Consider the following 16,570-nt stretch of genomic DNA (forward strand, 5'->3'; position numbering starts at 1 on the left):
TCAGAGCAGCGCTTCGTCGTTTTAAACTGTGCTCTTCCGATACAATAGCAGAACGACCATAAGCAATAGGGGTACACAAAGAGGTCAAGGGACTGAATATTCACCAAGGGGAAGACGTGTGAGGTGGATTAAGCTTCACAAATGCGAGAAATAGGATCTTCTACAAGCAAATTACAAGATATGTACTGATTTTCTTGCGTTATTCGGGGCAGAAATAATAGTAAGCAAGGTAGCATGAGCTGCACAAATAGCAGGAACAAAAGCTGAGCGAGAACCAAGTGATGTCATATTCGGAAAAGCCCAAATTGAGACGTCAGGTGGCAAAGGTTTGGGTTTAGTTCAAGGGTAGGTTATGTAATAGGCGCAAAAAAAGATAAGAAACAATACAGGACAACAAACCAACAAAACAACAATAACAAGTAAGGGTTAATGAAAGTAAAAATATTTACCGCAATGAAATCAGCCGGTATTAAATCATGGTAGTATAAAATCAGCTCAAACAATTTACATTTGAACAAGCACTAAACAGCGGCAAAGAGTGTACGTGTGGTCCCAGGCTGAGGAAAACGCTGAGCTTGCGGCCTTACCTAGGAATAGTTGGACATGTTTGTAGGTCTAGCATACTCGCACTCGCTCCACAGAGCAGCGACTACTGGAACACGTCCTGACAAAGCAGAATCCAGGCGGCTTCCTGTGCCGACATCTCGATTGGGTAGAGCATCCTTTAGTCGAGTCCCTTGAGCCCTTATCCGTAAGCTATGTCCCGTCATCCCTACATCTTCGGCCTGGCGTTGTGGAGTTTAGCCATTCTATGGTTTCTCTTGTTCACGTATTACACGGCCGACGTACGTGAAAAATAAATATTGATCGATTGTGTTCCTACATTTTATTAGGCACTCAAACAAGGATCGAATCTTGGAATTGCATTGGTGGACCACTTCTGATCGGCACGCCGCTCGTACAAGAAGCAGTGAAGACTTACTCCGGCTCTAACAATATCCTAGTCATCCTCGCTGCGCACACCAAAGGGGTTTCACTACTCAATGTAATTAGGCTTCTGAATGCGTCTTTGCTCGTCTTTGGTTGTTCGTGTTCCGAACCAGCTTTGTTTAAATATGGTTTCTGCAGGCGACAAAGTAAGACGACATAGAAACCACCTTCATAATGTTCAAAACAGGGCCCTTGACGACGTCGGGGAATTCCATGTGTATGCGCTACTCCGCCGTCTCGGCCACGGCCTATTGATGGTTAGACGTTCTGGGGCGGTCTCGTTCATGTTATTGACATCAAACGTGGCGTATGTACAGTGCCCCCGAATGATTTTAAATTTTAGATGTTTCAAACTCTCCCAAATAACAAAATACAAATATTTCGGTCACCTAACTGGAGAATATATAAACTAAAACTGGTACCTACGTGACATATGAAGCGGCATCTTCTTGCCTAACTGAGAGCTTGAAGGCAAATGTAGGGTGTCTCAGCGGGCCATGAAAAAAGGCTGGAAGAGAAATGACCAAGGAAAGTAAACGAACTTCCTGAATAAGAAAAAATATAGTGAAAAATAGTATAGGTCAAATATAAGAAATTAGTCAAACTTACGCCAGGTGCTTAGTTAGGCGAAGCGACCACCCTTGAACCTGAAAAGTAACATAGAGGATTCCGATAGTTGGTGTAATAGAATGGGAAGGCCTCATGAAAACCAAAAAAAGGCGACGCGGCTTTAAGAGATTTATTGCGACCTTCTAATGCGTAGTAGTAGGCTGATGTCTGCTTTTGGGTAAACGCAGAAGCAGGAGATGTCGACGAGGGTCATCGCGTTTTCCTCAAGTTCGTGCAGAGTGGTTGATAACGACAACCGAGATATGTGTTTCTGTATAGCTTGAACTTCAACAGCCTCCATTTTAAACGTACGGTGTTCGTGCTGGCTGTGGAGGGTCTTTTGTACTCTTTTAAACCTCTTGCTATAAAAAACGACTTCTCTAAACGTGAACTGGTCTTCTGCTCATCGGCGATGGCTTTTGTTCGCAGCATTTTAGTGTTACATGCATAATCGACGCTAGACTGCAGACGGCGCCAATGCGTTGTTCTCTTGACCGCACACACCATCTTGAGCGGGTGTTTGCCATTCTGTCATGGCTTTCCGCCATCCTGATCGTCGTCTCAGAGGTGACAAGCACAATCATCACCGCCTAAGTTGTGAAGAAGACGAGGCCGTGCTCCTTCGTGAGGGCGTGTTCATTCAAATACATCCTCTTTTCGTTGTCGTCCTGGCCGTGAACAGATGTTTCACCGTGAAACTCGTGAAGGTGCTTCTTGCAGAAGCGCATGATACCGAGGTCTCCATCTGACTTCTCGGAAAGACGTCCCTTCAGCCGGCGCAAGCTAGGCCTACCTCCCGAAAACGGTGCCCCGGGTGACAACAAATGAAAGCTACAGTTTTTTGTACCCGAGGTAATCAGTCAGTGGTCAGTACCACTCAGCTCACGCTTCAGCAGTCCCGCTCAACTAGTAGCTCTCCCGGGGCTGCTTTTGAGGATGCTGAATAAATTCGAGCACTACGCCTGTTTCAACAGGTAGACACATGAACAAAGACTTTAAAATATGTACGTCACGTTACGCGATACTTCGCGGACCTAATTTGAAAACCACGCACTAAGGGGACTGATTTGGGATGACTTCTGTCAGGGCATGCACGCCACCTTTGCCCGCACCTTCCGCCGATGCTATGCACAAAACCTCCTTGAAACATGCAACCGAAAGCCAAATGAATGCATCGCGATGTTTGTCGATAACATGGCCCACCTGTTTAGGCGAGCGGATTCAGGTATTTTGGAGCCCAGACAGCTTCGGTATTCGCTGCGCTGCCCGAAACCACTTCTCCTAGCAAGCTTTCGGCACACCCCACCGCGGATCCGGAAAGAATTGATCAATAAGGCGACTGCCATTGGTTACGCTACGCAGGAGCGTTGCGTTCAGTACGACCTAACAGCGATCAAAGCTCGAGGCCGGTCTGTTGCCTGACTGTTCTCCTCCATGGTAGTCGAAATCCTGCGCCAAATTGTTTGCTTGGTTGTCGGTGAGCAGTTGGAAAACTGTGGAAACGCGGCGTCGAAGCAAGCTGTCATATATTAGTGGGTGTTGTGCGGCAAGCAATTCGCCAAGCAATCTTCCCTCCGTAGCTCGACACCACCTTATGCACGAAATGAATTACGCGTATAATCTACCGTGCGATATCGACGCCGCGTCCGCTGCATCCACTGCACCTCCTTCGTAATAACATAAAATACAACCTCCTGGCTCTTGAACACAAAAACTTCCCCCTCGCGTCGGCAAATCCGCTACACCGATGGGTGGCACCGGCCAAGCGAGGACCCCTAGCCCTTGATCTACCACTGTGGCGAGGTGGAGATATTTATGGACGTTGCCGATACCGCGAGATCGGGATACCGGGATTTGGAACGACCGCCTATTGCCCTTGTTTTGCGAAACGGCCCACCGCCATTGCTTAATACCTCGACACCTGACAGTCTTCCGAGTACAGTCGTCAGTACGCTCACCATGCCGAGCCCGCAGGCTTCATACACCCATCGTGATAAAAGAGCCTCGCCAATGAGGCGGGCTAAGAGTCATGAGCGGGGAAACTAGAGGGGCCAACCTTGCAAGGCAACGTTGCTAATTGCGGGAGCACTGAGCGCTCCCAATAGCATAGACGGGTGACGATGCCAGTACCGAAAACTAGGACATCGGTGCTGTCACGAGTGCCGATGTTTCAGTCGCTATCCACGCACACAAGGAAACGGCACTTGTGAACACTGAAGCGAGTTATTCAATAGTAGCCTCGCAGCTTGTGGACCGGCTAAGAAAAGTAAGGACACCGCGGGATGGGCCCCAATTTTGAACGGTCGGCGGCAACTGGATATAACGGTTCGAATCGGAATGGTGATTGTGTCACGACCTTCTTCTCCATTGCTGTAAGGACGTGGTCTTAGGAATGATCTTCCTTCAGGAGCATGATGCCGTGATAAATCTCCGCCAACATTTCGTCATTTTTTTGAGAAAAGAGAGACAATGAAAAGTCCTCTGCCACGCGTACCTCTGAGCATTATCGGAGACACAATCATGCTACAATGGTCTAGCATGCTTGTTCTCAAAAACGCCCCCATGTCTCCAGTTGCGGCAAAATCACGCAAGCTGTCCGTCCGCCCCTACTTGAGCAAGGAATCTCTCCCGCGAGGGCATTGGGCACAGTAACGGGAGGCGTTACTAAGATTCTGCTAACCAGTTACCGGAACCAGCTTTTGGAAGTTGCCGAGGAAACTACCGTCGCAGAGTTTGAGGGCGCTCTCCACCCAACAGATTGCTTTGTGCTTCAGAGTTACCTCAGGTATAGGCTCACTAGAAAGATTAACTTGACGTTAACCAGAGATTACGACAGAGCAAGCTAAGGAAGCCTTTGAAACTGTTTCAGAGGTTCAGCGAGTGCTTCTTGTCAACTTACGCGTCCTATGAATGCTGCTTACAAAACACTGCCTCTTCACCAATGAATGTGAGCAACCTGTTTACCAACATTCCTACAGCGTGTCTCCGAAAGAGCGCGACGAGACATAGCTTCAGGTGCAAGAGATGATCGGTGAGGTTATTCCGCCTTCAAAAATCCCCAGGCTAGTTGTTGTGATTAAAAAAAGGAACGCACATTTTGAACCCCTGTCGACTATTTTAAACTCGACCAGGTGACTAAAAAGAGCTTATATTGTTTGCATCGGATAAACGGCTCTTTTTAACATCTCAGGAGTGCTTTTACGTTTTGTGCAGATGAATTAAAACAGCAGTTTTATTTAAAAGTAGTGTCGACCAGCGCTATAGTGAGAATACCTTTTTCGTCACTGCCGTTGAACTGTTTCTTTTGAAGGTCCTTCATTTTGATTTGTGCCGTACATCTACGATTGTTTAACGTATGATGAACACTGCTTTATCTGGCGTGAGCTGATAAACATGCCCTCTTTCTCTTGATGACATCGTTCTGTTCTTTATTATTGTTACGAGACACCACCAAGTCGCGATCATCATCAAGGAGGGAAGAGGAAGAAGACACTGAGAAGGAAGCGCGTGGAGTTCAGCCCCTTGCTTGGACGGCGCTCAGTCTTACTGTGCCTTGTGTAATTACTGCACGACCGCGCATCATTTGGTGAAGAGTGCTGTTTCGGTCGCGTCCTGCTCTACCCACTTCTTCCGTGGCCCGTGAGAGCTGGACACGGCTGGCTCATAGGTCCTGATCACAATCTTCGGAGCGTGCGTCATCTGCAAGGCGCCACCATGGCACCGCCTTCTCTAATCCCCAGTGCCGCTACGCCGCTTGTCATCCGGAGCAACCCTCGAGACCCAGGTTTCTCCTACGGCACTAACGATGTCGACGTAGAGGACTGGGTCAGTCTCTACGAGCGCGTGAGTGCCCACAATCGCTGTGATCCCACCCTTATGCTGGCTAACATTTCGTTCCACCTGAAAGGTGCAGCTGAGATGTTGTACAATACCGACTGTTTGGCAAGTCATCCGGTCGGCTGCTCGATGCCAAAAATGAGCTTGCGTCGCGAGCGCAGACGTCAACTGAGCCGTACACAGCCTACATACTAGATATACTGGCCTTTTGCCACAAACTTGAGGACCACATGTCCGAACACGATAAAGTTGACCACATTTTCAAAGACATAGCAGATGATGCCTTCAATTGGCTCGTGTGCGAAGACTGCTCCACTGTGAGCTCCATTTTGGATGAGTGCAAGCGCTTTGAACAAGCGAAAAGCCATCGAATCACTCAGAAATTCTTGCGCCTGCCCAATACCGCTGCAGCGTCTTCATGTGAGGATCCAGTTACGCCACCACGCCCACCACCGGCAGAAACCAGTGCAGGCACGGTGACCCGTATCGCCCGACGTGAGATAGAAGCTATGACTCCGGTCACAGCCCAACATTCCATCGCTGATCTTCATCTGCCGACACTCTCCGTTATACAAGCAGTAGTGCGCGACGAAATTACCTGCAAGAGCATGCAGCTAGCCTGCCACATGAGCTGTCCTGTCGGTCGCCAATGTCCCGCCAACTCCACTTCCTGTAATCATTATGGGCCAGCTCAGTCATCCCCGACCCCTTTCCGCCAAGAGTGTTTTCAACGGTCTTACAGGAACTCGGCTCAATGGAGAACACCCGGTGATCGGCCCATAAACTTTAACTGCAGGCGTGTTGGTCATGTTGCCCGGTATTGCCAGAGCCACTGGTTTTCTTCCGCACGAAACACTTGGAACGACCGTTTGCCGCAGTCTGCGACGAACCGCACTTCTATCAGCTACCAACAACGCACTGCCGCCGATGCCGTCTACTCCGCGCCACGACTTCGCCGTTCCCCGTCACAGCAGAACCGACAGTCTCGCTCTCCGCAGCCCCGCCGCTCTACCTCGCCGAACGCGTACGGACTCCTCGACCCCAAAAACTAGCGAGTGCAGCCCCCAGAGGTGATGCTGCCTTATCGACTCGGCCGAAAATGCTTTTTTGACGCTGCCGACGAGAGATAATTTGCTCGGCGTGAAAGTTGATGGCGTGCCTGTACGTGCAATTATTGATATAGGGGCGTTTATTTCCGTTACGAGTGTTGGTCTACGGACCCGCTTACGAAAAGTCCTCACACCTGCCCTTTCGCATGTTGAAGTTGCCGACGGTGGTACACCGGCGATCGCTGGTATGTGCACCTGTCGCGTCACCATCGCCGGCCACGATACGGCTGTACTTTTCTGTTTTGGAGAAATGTTCTCACAACGTGATTATTGTCCACGATTTCTTGACGAAGCATGCCGCACTAATCGATTTGTCTACAGGCCTTCTTCGGGCCTTCTTCGTCTTGAGTTGCCGCCTACTGCCGATTCCTCCCGGCCTCGCCTGTGCTTGTCCAAACACATTCGCTTACCCTGTCAAGCCGCCACTTATGTCTCCCTCACTACGTCTACCGCCATTCCTGACGGCGACTACCTTGCTACTCCCATCGTGGAAGTTCTATTTACGCGAATAGTTCCACTCCCCCACACTGTGGTTCCCATCAGAGCCTCGTTTGCTTGCATCTCCTCAACGTTTCGCTCCATACTCAAATACTGCCAGAAGGTATCACCGTCGCCACTCTCACCCATTTAGCGGCAGCTGAAATTTCGGCGTATGCTTCACGCCGTGACCCAATGCAAGAACATGGATCCAACCATCGACCTACCTCGCCCGATAAATTTGCACCCCAGATCAACCCGAACCTACCTCAAGCTTGTAGCAGGTCGGCCTTGCTGCTACCGGCACGGAGCCTACGCTGAAGCAGTGGTTTAAAAACACAGCAGTTTATTCGCCACTCAGAACACAATTGGTCCTTGATGGGTGCAGTTCGGCGCCAGTGGTGATCTTCCAAAGCCGGGTGGTCCTTCCCGAAGTATTGGCGGCGGCGGGTTCACGCCGACGCTGGCTCCCATCAGGTGCACTCAACGGCACTCTCGACAGGGACCGTGCGTGAAGGCGTCCGCCTTCCACAGGGGCTCCCACGGCTGAGCCCACGTCTCAGCAGAACGGTGCCACACGTGGCCTCCTAAGACCCGGGGGTCCTTGCAGAAGGCCCAAACGCGGCAGGGTCCTGTCCGCGGGGCTTGCTCCGCGGGGGGGGGGGGGGGGGGGCGTCCGGCGCAGTCGTCAGCGGCTGTCCCTGCAAGCAAGCAAGAAAAACCGCCCCCGGGTGGGCGCGCACGCTGGTTATAAAGAATCATCCGAGCCACCGCGCATTTTTCTGCGCAGGTTAATCGCGAGACTCTTTCCTGGTGTTGGATCAACAACATATGCTGGTCGCGCTGCTTCAATGCTAGCACGTAAACACACGCTTGTGTCCAAGCTTCGATGGCCATCGTGGGTTCCTACACTCCCCCCCTCTCAAAACAAAACCACAGAGAGGTCATTCAAGCGGTTGAGAATGCAGTTCTGGCTCATGGGCGTGTCGGCGCAGATTGTAACGCCGGGAGGGGGAATTAACCCTCCGGCGGAGCGCTGTTCTTCAGGGCCAGGAGCGAGTGATGAGGCGCCTTCTTCGCCTTCGTCTTGTTCCTCGGCCTGGTGAAACTGCTTAAGATCGGAAACATGAATTGGGCAGCACTGTTCCCCTGTAGAGCAGTTAGTCAACATGTAGGACAGCCGTGACCGAGTACTCGCTCTGTATGGTCCATCCCACCTGCTTGCAAGTGACGCCATAAACATTCGTGCTGCGTCACTGAGGGGATATGTACGCCTCAGTACCAGATCGCCAACGTTGAACCTAACGTCTCGTCGGCGCATGTCATACTGTTCGACTTGTTCCAGTCTCGAAACCGCCAGTTGTTCGCGAGCCTCTCGTACGGTTTCCGTCAGCCGCTGCGGAGGTCACCTGCGAACTTTGCGTGTGATGTCGAAACTCCAACCGCAGCCGGCTGCAATAAATTGTCCAGAGGAAATTGTAACTCCTTTCCAAAGTTCAGTAGTGCAGGAGAAAAGCCAGTTGGTCTGTTAACCGTGGTGCGTGTCGCAAAAGCTATTTCAGGAAACTTCAAATCCCAGTCCTTGTGGAGGACAGTGTGAGCGACAAGCATGGATTACAAATTGCGGTTTACCCTTTCGGTGATGTTTGCGTGTGGGTGGTAGGTTGACGTTCGAGCGTGACGAATTGCCAGGGCATCGCAGCAGTCTACTTATACCTTGCTCGTGAAGTATGTCGCGTTGTCCGTCATAAGGCGCGAACCGAACCTAGTGAAGTCTTCAAGCTAACACTCCCACACTTTCTGAGAAGTCAGTTTCCGGAATGAAAAGAGCTCGACCCGCTTAGTGAAGTGGTCAGTAAAAACAGGAAGAAATTGATTTCTGCGAGGGCTTCTAGGGAAAGGACCCGTCACATCACAAGCAACGACTTGCCATGGCACATTGCTGTCTATAGAGTTCATTGTCCCAAGTGGAAAACCACCACGTGGCTTCGCTTTCTGGCAAACAGAGCAGGAGCCTACGTAACACAAAACATCTTGGCGCATCCCAGGCCAAGTCACTGTCCTGCACAGTTTCACGAAAGTTTTCTGCCCGGATGCATGTCCAGCAAGGGCAGAATAGTGGTAGTTGCGGATGAATGACTTACGCAGTTTGCGGGGAACAACGACCAGGAATGCTCGCCCATGTTTTCATCAGCGGGGGGATGTAGCGGTACAGCAAGCCACTGTCTTCCAGCCCATAGGAGTCAAATTCCGCGTCGTTTGCGTTGTCGACTGATTCTTGCGTGCGAGCTTGTCGATCACTTTACGGCATATTCTCTAGTCGTGTTGGGCGGAGCTGAGGTCCTCAGTGTTCATCAAGGTACCCCAGCAGTTGTCCATAGTTTCCTGCACAGCGGCGACTAGCGCTCATTTGTCCGATTCTACCTGCGCGTGCGTACCAACAGGAGCACGTCAAAACGCATCGGCAACTGCGTTCGTGGATCTCTTTCTGTATTCAATGGAGTAATTGTAGCGCTGTAATGTCAGTGCCCATCTCGCCAGTCGACCAGCTGGGTTGTGAAGACGTTTAAGCCAGGACAGGGCTTGGTGATCTGTCTGGATCGTGAATTCAGCTCCATCTAAAAACATGTCAACTTTTTTAGGTGCAAAGGTAATGGCCAGGCACTCCTTTTCAGTTACAGAGTAGTTGCGTTCGGTTGGGGTGAGCGTGTGACTGGCGAACGCCACAGGCCTCAGAGCGTTATCGCTCTTCTGAAGCAACATGGCTCCCAATACAAACTCACTGGCGTCTGTCTGCAAAGCAAACGGGTTGTTAAGGTCCGGCAGTTGCAACGATGTGTTTTTCACTATTGTTTGAAGCAGCAGCACAAAAGCGCTTTGTTGATCTTTCCCCCAGCACCACTTCGTACATTTGCGCAAGAGTTGGGTTAACGGCCGGGAAATGTTTGCGCACTGTGGGATAAACTGCCGATAAAATGCAAGCATGCCAAGAAAGCGCTGCAAACGTTTCACATCCCGTGGTGGTGGGTACTGAAGAATAGCCTGAAGCTTGTCCGTTTTCGGCCGAAGGTGGCCTTTGTCGATCACAAAACTCAACAGGTCAATCTTATCAGTCGCGAGCTGAATTTTACCGGGGTGAACGGTAAGCCCGGCAGCCCACATGCACTCGAGTATAATATGCAAATGTTCAATGTGCTCTTCAATTGAGCGTAAAAAGACAGTCACATCTGCCAAATACCACAGGGCGAATTTGTGTTTTGCATCGCCGATAACTATGCCATCATTCTTTGATAGGTACTTGGACTGTTGCTCAAACCAAAGGGCATGCGCACAAATTTAAACAGCCCGCGGTGACAGTGAACGCCGTCTTTTGCACGTCAGCCGGGTGCATTTCGATTACAAAATACCAACCAGAGCAGTCAAGGTTAGTGAAGTGCGTTGCACCAGACGTTGCATAGGTGATTTTCTGACTAGACGGAAAACGGAAATCATCTCTGATGGTCATCTCATTTAGCTGGCGGTAGTCCACACTAATACGTCTCGACCCACCCTTCTTTTTTACGGGGACAACTGGAAACGCCCACGGGGTTTTGAACGGGTAGACTGCGCCGGTTTCTAACATTTCAACTAGTGCCTTATCAAAGCCCACTCTTTTCCGGTGGCTCAGCGGCCCTGGATTGCACCGCCAAGGGTGGGCGTTGCCGGTGTCTACACAATGTTTTAACACAGTCGTTTTGCCAGATTTCTCTGTAAGCATACTGGCAAACTGCATAAAAAGCGTTTCGAGTCGCTTCCTCTGACCGGTTGTTCCTTGTTTTTTCGCAGCTGGTGTTGTAGAGGCTCTGGCAGCGTTGCTCGAACAGCGGCCGTGGTTTCCGTTATAACCGGGACGCTCTCAGGCAGCGTCGCAAATGGGATGAAGGCGCCGTCCGCACCAAGCTTGCAACTACCAACGGCGATGTCGAGCAACTTCTTGCTATCTGCAATAAAGTCTAGCCCAAGGATCATTTCAACCGGCATGTGCGAGAGGTGTAAAAACCTTTGCCGTTCCGCCTTTGCATCCAGCCTTATACATAGACGTACAGCGCTATTACTCACAACGGTGGTGCCCCACGTTGGGCGCCACTGCAGCAGGTCGGCCTTGCTGCTACCTGCAAGGAGCATACGCTAAAGCAGTGGTTCAAAAACACAGCGGTTTGTTCGCCGCTCACAACACAATTGGTGCTTGATGGGTGCAGTCGGGTGCCAGTTGTGATCTTCAAAAACCGGGTGGTCCTTTCCGAAGTATCGGCGGCGGCACGTTCACGGCCGATGCTGGCTACCCTCAGGTGCACTCGCCAACACTCTCGACAGGAACCGTGTGTGAAGGCGTCCGCCTTCCACAGGGGCTCCCACGGCTCAGCCCATGGCTCAGCAGGATGGTGACACAGGTGGCCTCCTAAGACCCAGGGGTCCTTGCAGAAGGCCGAAACCTGGTAGGGTCCTGTCCGCGGGCCTTGCTTCGCGGGGGTGGTGTCCAGCGCGGTCGTCAGCAGCTGTCCTTGCAAGCAAGCAAGATCCACCCGGTCTGGCGCGCACGCCATCATCCGAGCCACAGCGCGTACTTCTGCGTAGGGTAATCGCTATGCTCTTTCCTGGTGCGCGATCAACAAGATATGCCGGTCGCGCTGCTTCAATGCTCGCAAGTAAACACGCACGTGTCCAAGCGTCGATGGCCATCGTGGGTTCCTACAAGCTCAATCAAGCAAACTGCGCTGTCTTGTGGCATCGTTTGAAGACGTTTTCGTCTTAGGTGACCGACCTTTGGGGCAAAGCACAACTGTAATGCACCGTATCGATACATGCGATGCCAGGCCTATCCATTGCCGGCCGTATCGTGTTTCTCTTTCAGAACGCGGGTTCATCCAGCACGAGGTTGAAAAAATGCTCGCAAAGGACGTCATTGAACCATCCTGTAGTCCATGGGCATTACCCGTCGTGTTGATAAAAAAGAAAGACGGCACCTGGTGCTCCTGTGTGGACTACCGCCACTTGAACCGGGTTACCAAGAAGGATGTCTACCCTTTACCCAGGATCGACGATGCCCTAGATTGCCTTCATGGGGCAAAATACTTCTCCTCCATAGACATTCGCTCAGGTTATTGGCAGATTGCAGTTGATGAGTGCGACCAAGAAAAGACCGCTTTCGTCACTCCCGACGGCCTTTATCAGTTCAAGGTTATGTCGTTCAGTTTGTGCAACGCGCCAGCCACCTTTGCGCGCATGACGGACTCTCTTCTGCGCGGATTTAAAGGATCCACTTGCCTGTGCTATCTTGATGACGGTATTGAGCTTTTTCCCTTCTTCGATACTCATCTTCAGCACCTACGTGAAATCTTGGCTTTCCTTTTCCATTTTCTTCCATTTCCATTTTCTTCAAACTTGGTAAAGAGCAGCGCCGGGATGAATTTTCGCACCAGATTACTGAACGCCTGAGTAACACCCCTTCGGACCCATCAGTAGGATTTTTCAAACTCAAGGACGGTGTGCTGTACCGTAAGAATGCACGCCTGGAAGGTCTCGAGCTGCTCCCTGTTGTGCCTGTCCACCTTCGTTTGGACGTCCTGGAGCAACTGCACGACCTACCAACAGCTGGGCATTTAGGAGTTTCAAGAACATATGACCATGTCCGACGGCGTTTCTTCTGGCCAGGGCTTTACCTCTCTATCCGCCGTTACCTAAGTGCATGCGACAAGTGCTAACGTCGGAAAGCACCAATGACGACGCCCGCCGGCCCTCTCCAGCTACTGGACAGACCGGTCGAAGCGTCTTGGTTCTTTCCCCAGTCTGCGGCCGGATATCGGTGGATTGCAGTGGTCACTGATTACCCGACCTGTTACGCAATAGCACGGGTCCTTCCAACCATCTGCGCTACCGATGTCACAGATTTCCTCCTTTTAGGGTGATCCTCAATCATGGTGCTCCTCGTCAGCTGTTGACTCACTGCGGTCGAAACTTCCTGTCGCGAGTAGTCGACAACATCTTTCCCTTCTGCGCAACACTGCAAAAATTTACTACTTCCTACCATCCGCCAACGGTCCTTTAACCGACTCAACAGAATCCTAACGGATATGCTTTCCAGGTACGTTTCGGATCACCATCGCGACTGGGACATTGCTTTGCCTTTCTTTACTTTCGCATACAACTCGTCCCGTCACGACACCGCCGGATTTTCGCCCTTTTAGCTCCTCTTCGGTCGAGAGCCGGTCTTGCCCCTGGACACCTTAATAAAACACAATACGCTGCCTTCTGGTTATGCCCAAAATGCCATTGCCCTGGCTTACTGCCCGCAGCATGGCGCGCACCAAGCTTACGTCATCCCTTCTCAAAAGTCCCGTTAAGATCGACGCCACAGAACCCGCCACTTCGAGCCAGGTTCTTTCGTGCTACTCTGGTGTCCTGCGCGCAAAGTAGGGCGTTCTGAGAAGCTGGTCGCCCGTTACTACGGTCCCTGCCCTTTCATGCGCCCAGTGACTGCTGTAAACTATGAAATCACCCCAGTAGTTGCTTGTGATTCATCGCGCCCACCGAAGACTGACATCGTCCATGTTGTCCGTCAAAAGCCCTACCATTCACAGCCTGCAGTTTTGCCCTGAGCAGCACCAACGGAGGGAGGGAGTTTCGTTACGAGACACCACAAAGTCGCGATCATCATCAAGGAGGGAAGAGGAAGAAGACACTGAGAGGTACGCGCCTGGACTTCGGCCCCTTGCTTGGACGGCGCTTAGTCAGTCCTACTGTGCCTTCTGTTTTACCGGATTACCGCGTATAAATATATCTGAGGAACACCTAGCATGGCGGTCATTCTAGCCGCAGAGCATACACTCCGCTTCTTTGACGCTGAAGCCAGAAAAGTGTTATCACGGTATGAGGAGCGGCACGTCCTCAGGCATGCTGCTAGCAGCGCAGGAAGTCGCGCAGACCCGGAAAATTTTAGTCGTTCTTCGGTTAAAAAAAGCTTTTGACTAGAAGTCCATTCGGAGTTTCCTGTGGCTCGGTTCGAGCTACCGGCGATTAATTGCGAACGCCGCCACAATGCAGCAGTTCCCAGGCTTTTCGTTTGTTATGACGTCTCTTTTTTTGTTTTATGAACAGGAAGAAGCTTTCGAGGATCTCCGGCGCTGCCTGCTGGCATCATTCGTATAAGGCCCCTATTACGAGAAATAAACAATAGTGGTTACACTGAGGCCAGATATGTGAAACTCGGCGCGGTTCTGGTCCACTGGCAGGACGGTGACGAAAGAGCCATTGCTTACGGAAGCAGAACGCAGTCACGGCTTGAACCAATTCTTCAGTGACCGAAAAAGAATGCCTAGCGGTTGTGAAGGTGGTCCTAACATTTCTACCTTACCTTTTTGGCAGTGTGCTCAAATGTTTAAGCGACCATCACTCCCTGTGTTGGCTTACCAACCTGAAAAGCCAGTCTGACGGGTGGCCACGCTGCAGTACCGGATTGAAAGATTTTGATATAGCAGTGGTCTAAAAACCTGGAAAAGGACGTTATGATGCAGATTTCCTCTCCAGTGCGCCGGTCGACGACATAGACTATGTGCCATTGATGGTAGTCTTCATTGGAGCTACCATTTTGGAACTGCAACAGGGTGACCAAGAACGTTCACCACTGGATGAATTCTGGCAAGAGGATGCCAACAGCACCCCCCCCCCACCATAAGTTATTAGTCCGAGGTCTGGCAACCTTCTGCCTACCAGCGGCGTGCTGTACCAAATACACCCCGCCCCCAATGGCTGGCGGTACCTCTTTGTCATCCCTTAAACCTTACAAAACGACACTTTGCAGGCTTCTGAAAATGACCTGAGCACTGGTCACCTTGGTTACGCACGCACAATTACAAAATTCAGCAGGCGTAATTCTGCACAACCTTTTTGCAGACGTGAAGCTGTACAGTCGGACTTGTCGGGACTGCCAGCGATGCAAGGTTCACCCTGGCCAATCAGCCGGATTTCTCAAAACTGTTCAAATTTCCGAAGTAACGTTGCAGCAAGTCCGAAGGGACACCCTGGGCTCCTTTCCAAAATCTCCATAGGGAAACAGGTGGAGAGCAGCCGCCACTGAGTACTCGACCAATTACGTGGTTAGGAAGGCATGTTTAAAAGCCACCACGCATGAAATGTACAGGATTTTTCAAGAGATTAGATCTCCAGCATGGTATTCAAAAATGTTTTACTAGGTTTCGCGGAAAAATATTCACTATTAAACTGCAATGGGAAGTCCTCACACTTAGCGGCACATCTTGACGAAATGCTAGTAAGTACCACCCACACAAGAACGGGTTCACGGCACGGCTGAACAAAACAATCACCGACAAGCTTTGTTTGTGCACTGATGTTGAATAGCAGACCTATAATTCAGTCCTCCCCTACATCACGTATGCTTATTATACGGCCCAAGAAGGAACCACTTAGATGAAATAAACTACAGAAGAAATTCACATTTGCTAGTTGGAACCGGTTGAGGATGGACTAGTTACTTACGTGTTTTTCTATCATGATTCTTAGGATACCGTCTACCCTCCTCAGCGGAAATAAACTACAACATTGTTCGAAGTAATGCTGCAACATGACTCAACAACGGATATGACATCACCTCTCAGAAAACCGTAGAGTGCGACAAAGAGGTCAGGCAGCTTGCTCATTGAACGCCAACATGAGTGTATGCCATCAGGCAATGCTAAAGCTTGATCGACTCCAGCCATGACATTCCGGGCACTCACGCAGCATTTACACCGAGTGACCTTGCTTTGCTTTGCAAATCTGTCCAACTTCGAGGACAATCGACAAAACCTGAGCACTATTTCAAGCCCTACCAAGTTCTTCGTCATCTTAACCAAGTAACTAACGCGATGGTATTTTACGATATCTCGACCAGAGAATGTCCGCGTAGTGCGTATGAAATCGTATATTTAGCGATAAGCCCACTTTAACATTTTCTTTGAACCATGTGGCTAGTGGCAAGCTTCACCATCGGGACGATGGTTTTCTTGGTAGGGGGGATAGTGTTACATGTGTCATCCCCGCCAGAGCACAGACGGCGCCGATACAGGGTTCTCTTTGGCCGCGACAATCGTCTGGAGCTAGAGTGCGCCATTCTGTCGTGGCTTTCTGTAATCCTCATCAACGTCATAGAGATTACAAGCCCGATAAGTGCTTAAGCTGTGAAGAAGACGAAGACGTGCACCTTCGTGAGCGTGTGTTCTTTGTGTAACTTCTAACTGACATCAGGCACATGCTCGTTACAATACATACTCTTTTAGGTTGCTCTACTGGTCCTCATCATTTGTTGAACCGTGACACGAGGGAGCCTTTTCTTTGCGAAGGTGCGCTAAATATATCTGTGAAGCAGCAGTCTTGCCAGATGTTTGGTTGTTGTACCCTTGGAGCCTTCTAGTTCTGTCTGGAGAAGAACAGTTCTCTGGGAAGTCACTCACTCAGTCGCTGATCTAGAAACAATTGATTGATTGATTGTTGGGTTTAACGCGCCGACGCAACGC

At 50.6% G+C, this 16,570-nt stretch overlaps 1 protein-coding gene across 1 annotated transcript in view; it reads left to right on the forward strand.

Annotated features, from left to right (window-relative positions):
- Positions 1 to 7,572, forward strand: part of LOC144165718 (uncharacterized) — a 59,531-nt gene extending 51,959 nt beyond the window's left edge. The window contains exons 3-5 of the mRNA XM_077695516.1: positions 5,244 to 5,442; positions 5,547 to 5,753; positions 7,411 to 7,572. Of these exons, the coding sequence (XP_077551642.1) occupies positions 5,244 to 5,442; positions 5,547 to 5,753; positions 7,411 to 7,572 (568 nt within the window). The remainder of the gene's footprint in view (positions 1 to 5,243; positions 5,443 to 5,546; positions 5,754 to 7,410) is intronic.
- The last annotated feature ends 8,998 nt before the right edge of the window (positions 7,573 to 16,570 follow it).

Source organism: Haemaphysalis longicornis, unplaced genomic scaffold (genome assembly GCF_048455015.1).
Source record: "Haemaphysalis longicornis isolate Haplotype H1 unplaced genomic scaffold, Haemaphysalis longicornis Haplotype H1 scaffold_15, whole genome shotgun sequence".
Lineage (NCBI taxonomy): Eukaryota > Metazoa > Arthropoda > Arachnida > Ixodida > Ixodidae > Haemaphysalis > Haemaphysalis longicornis.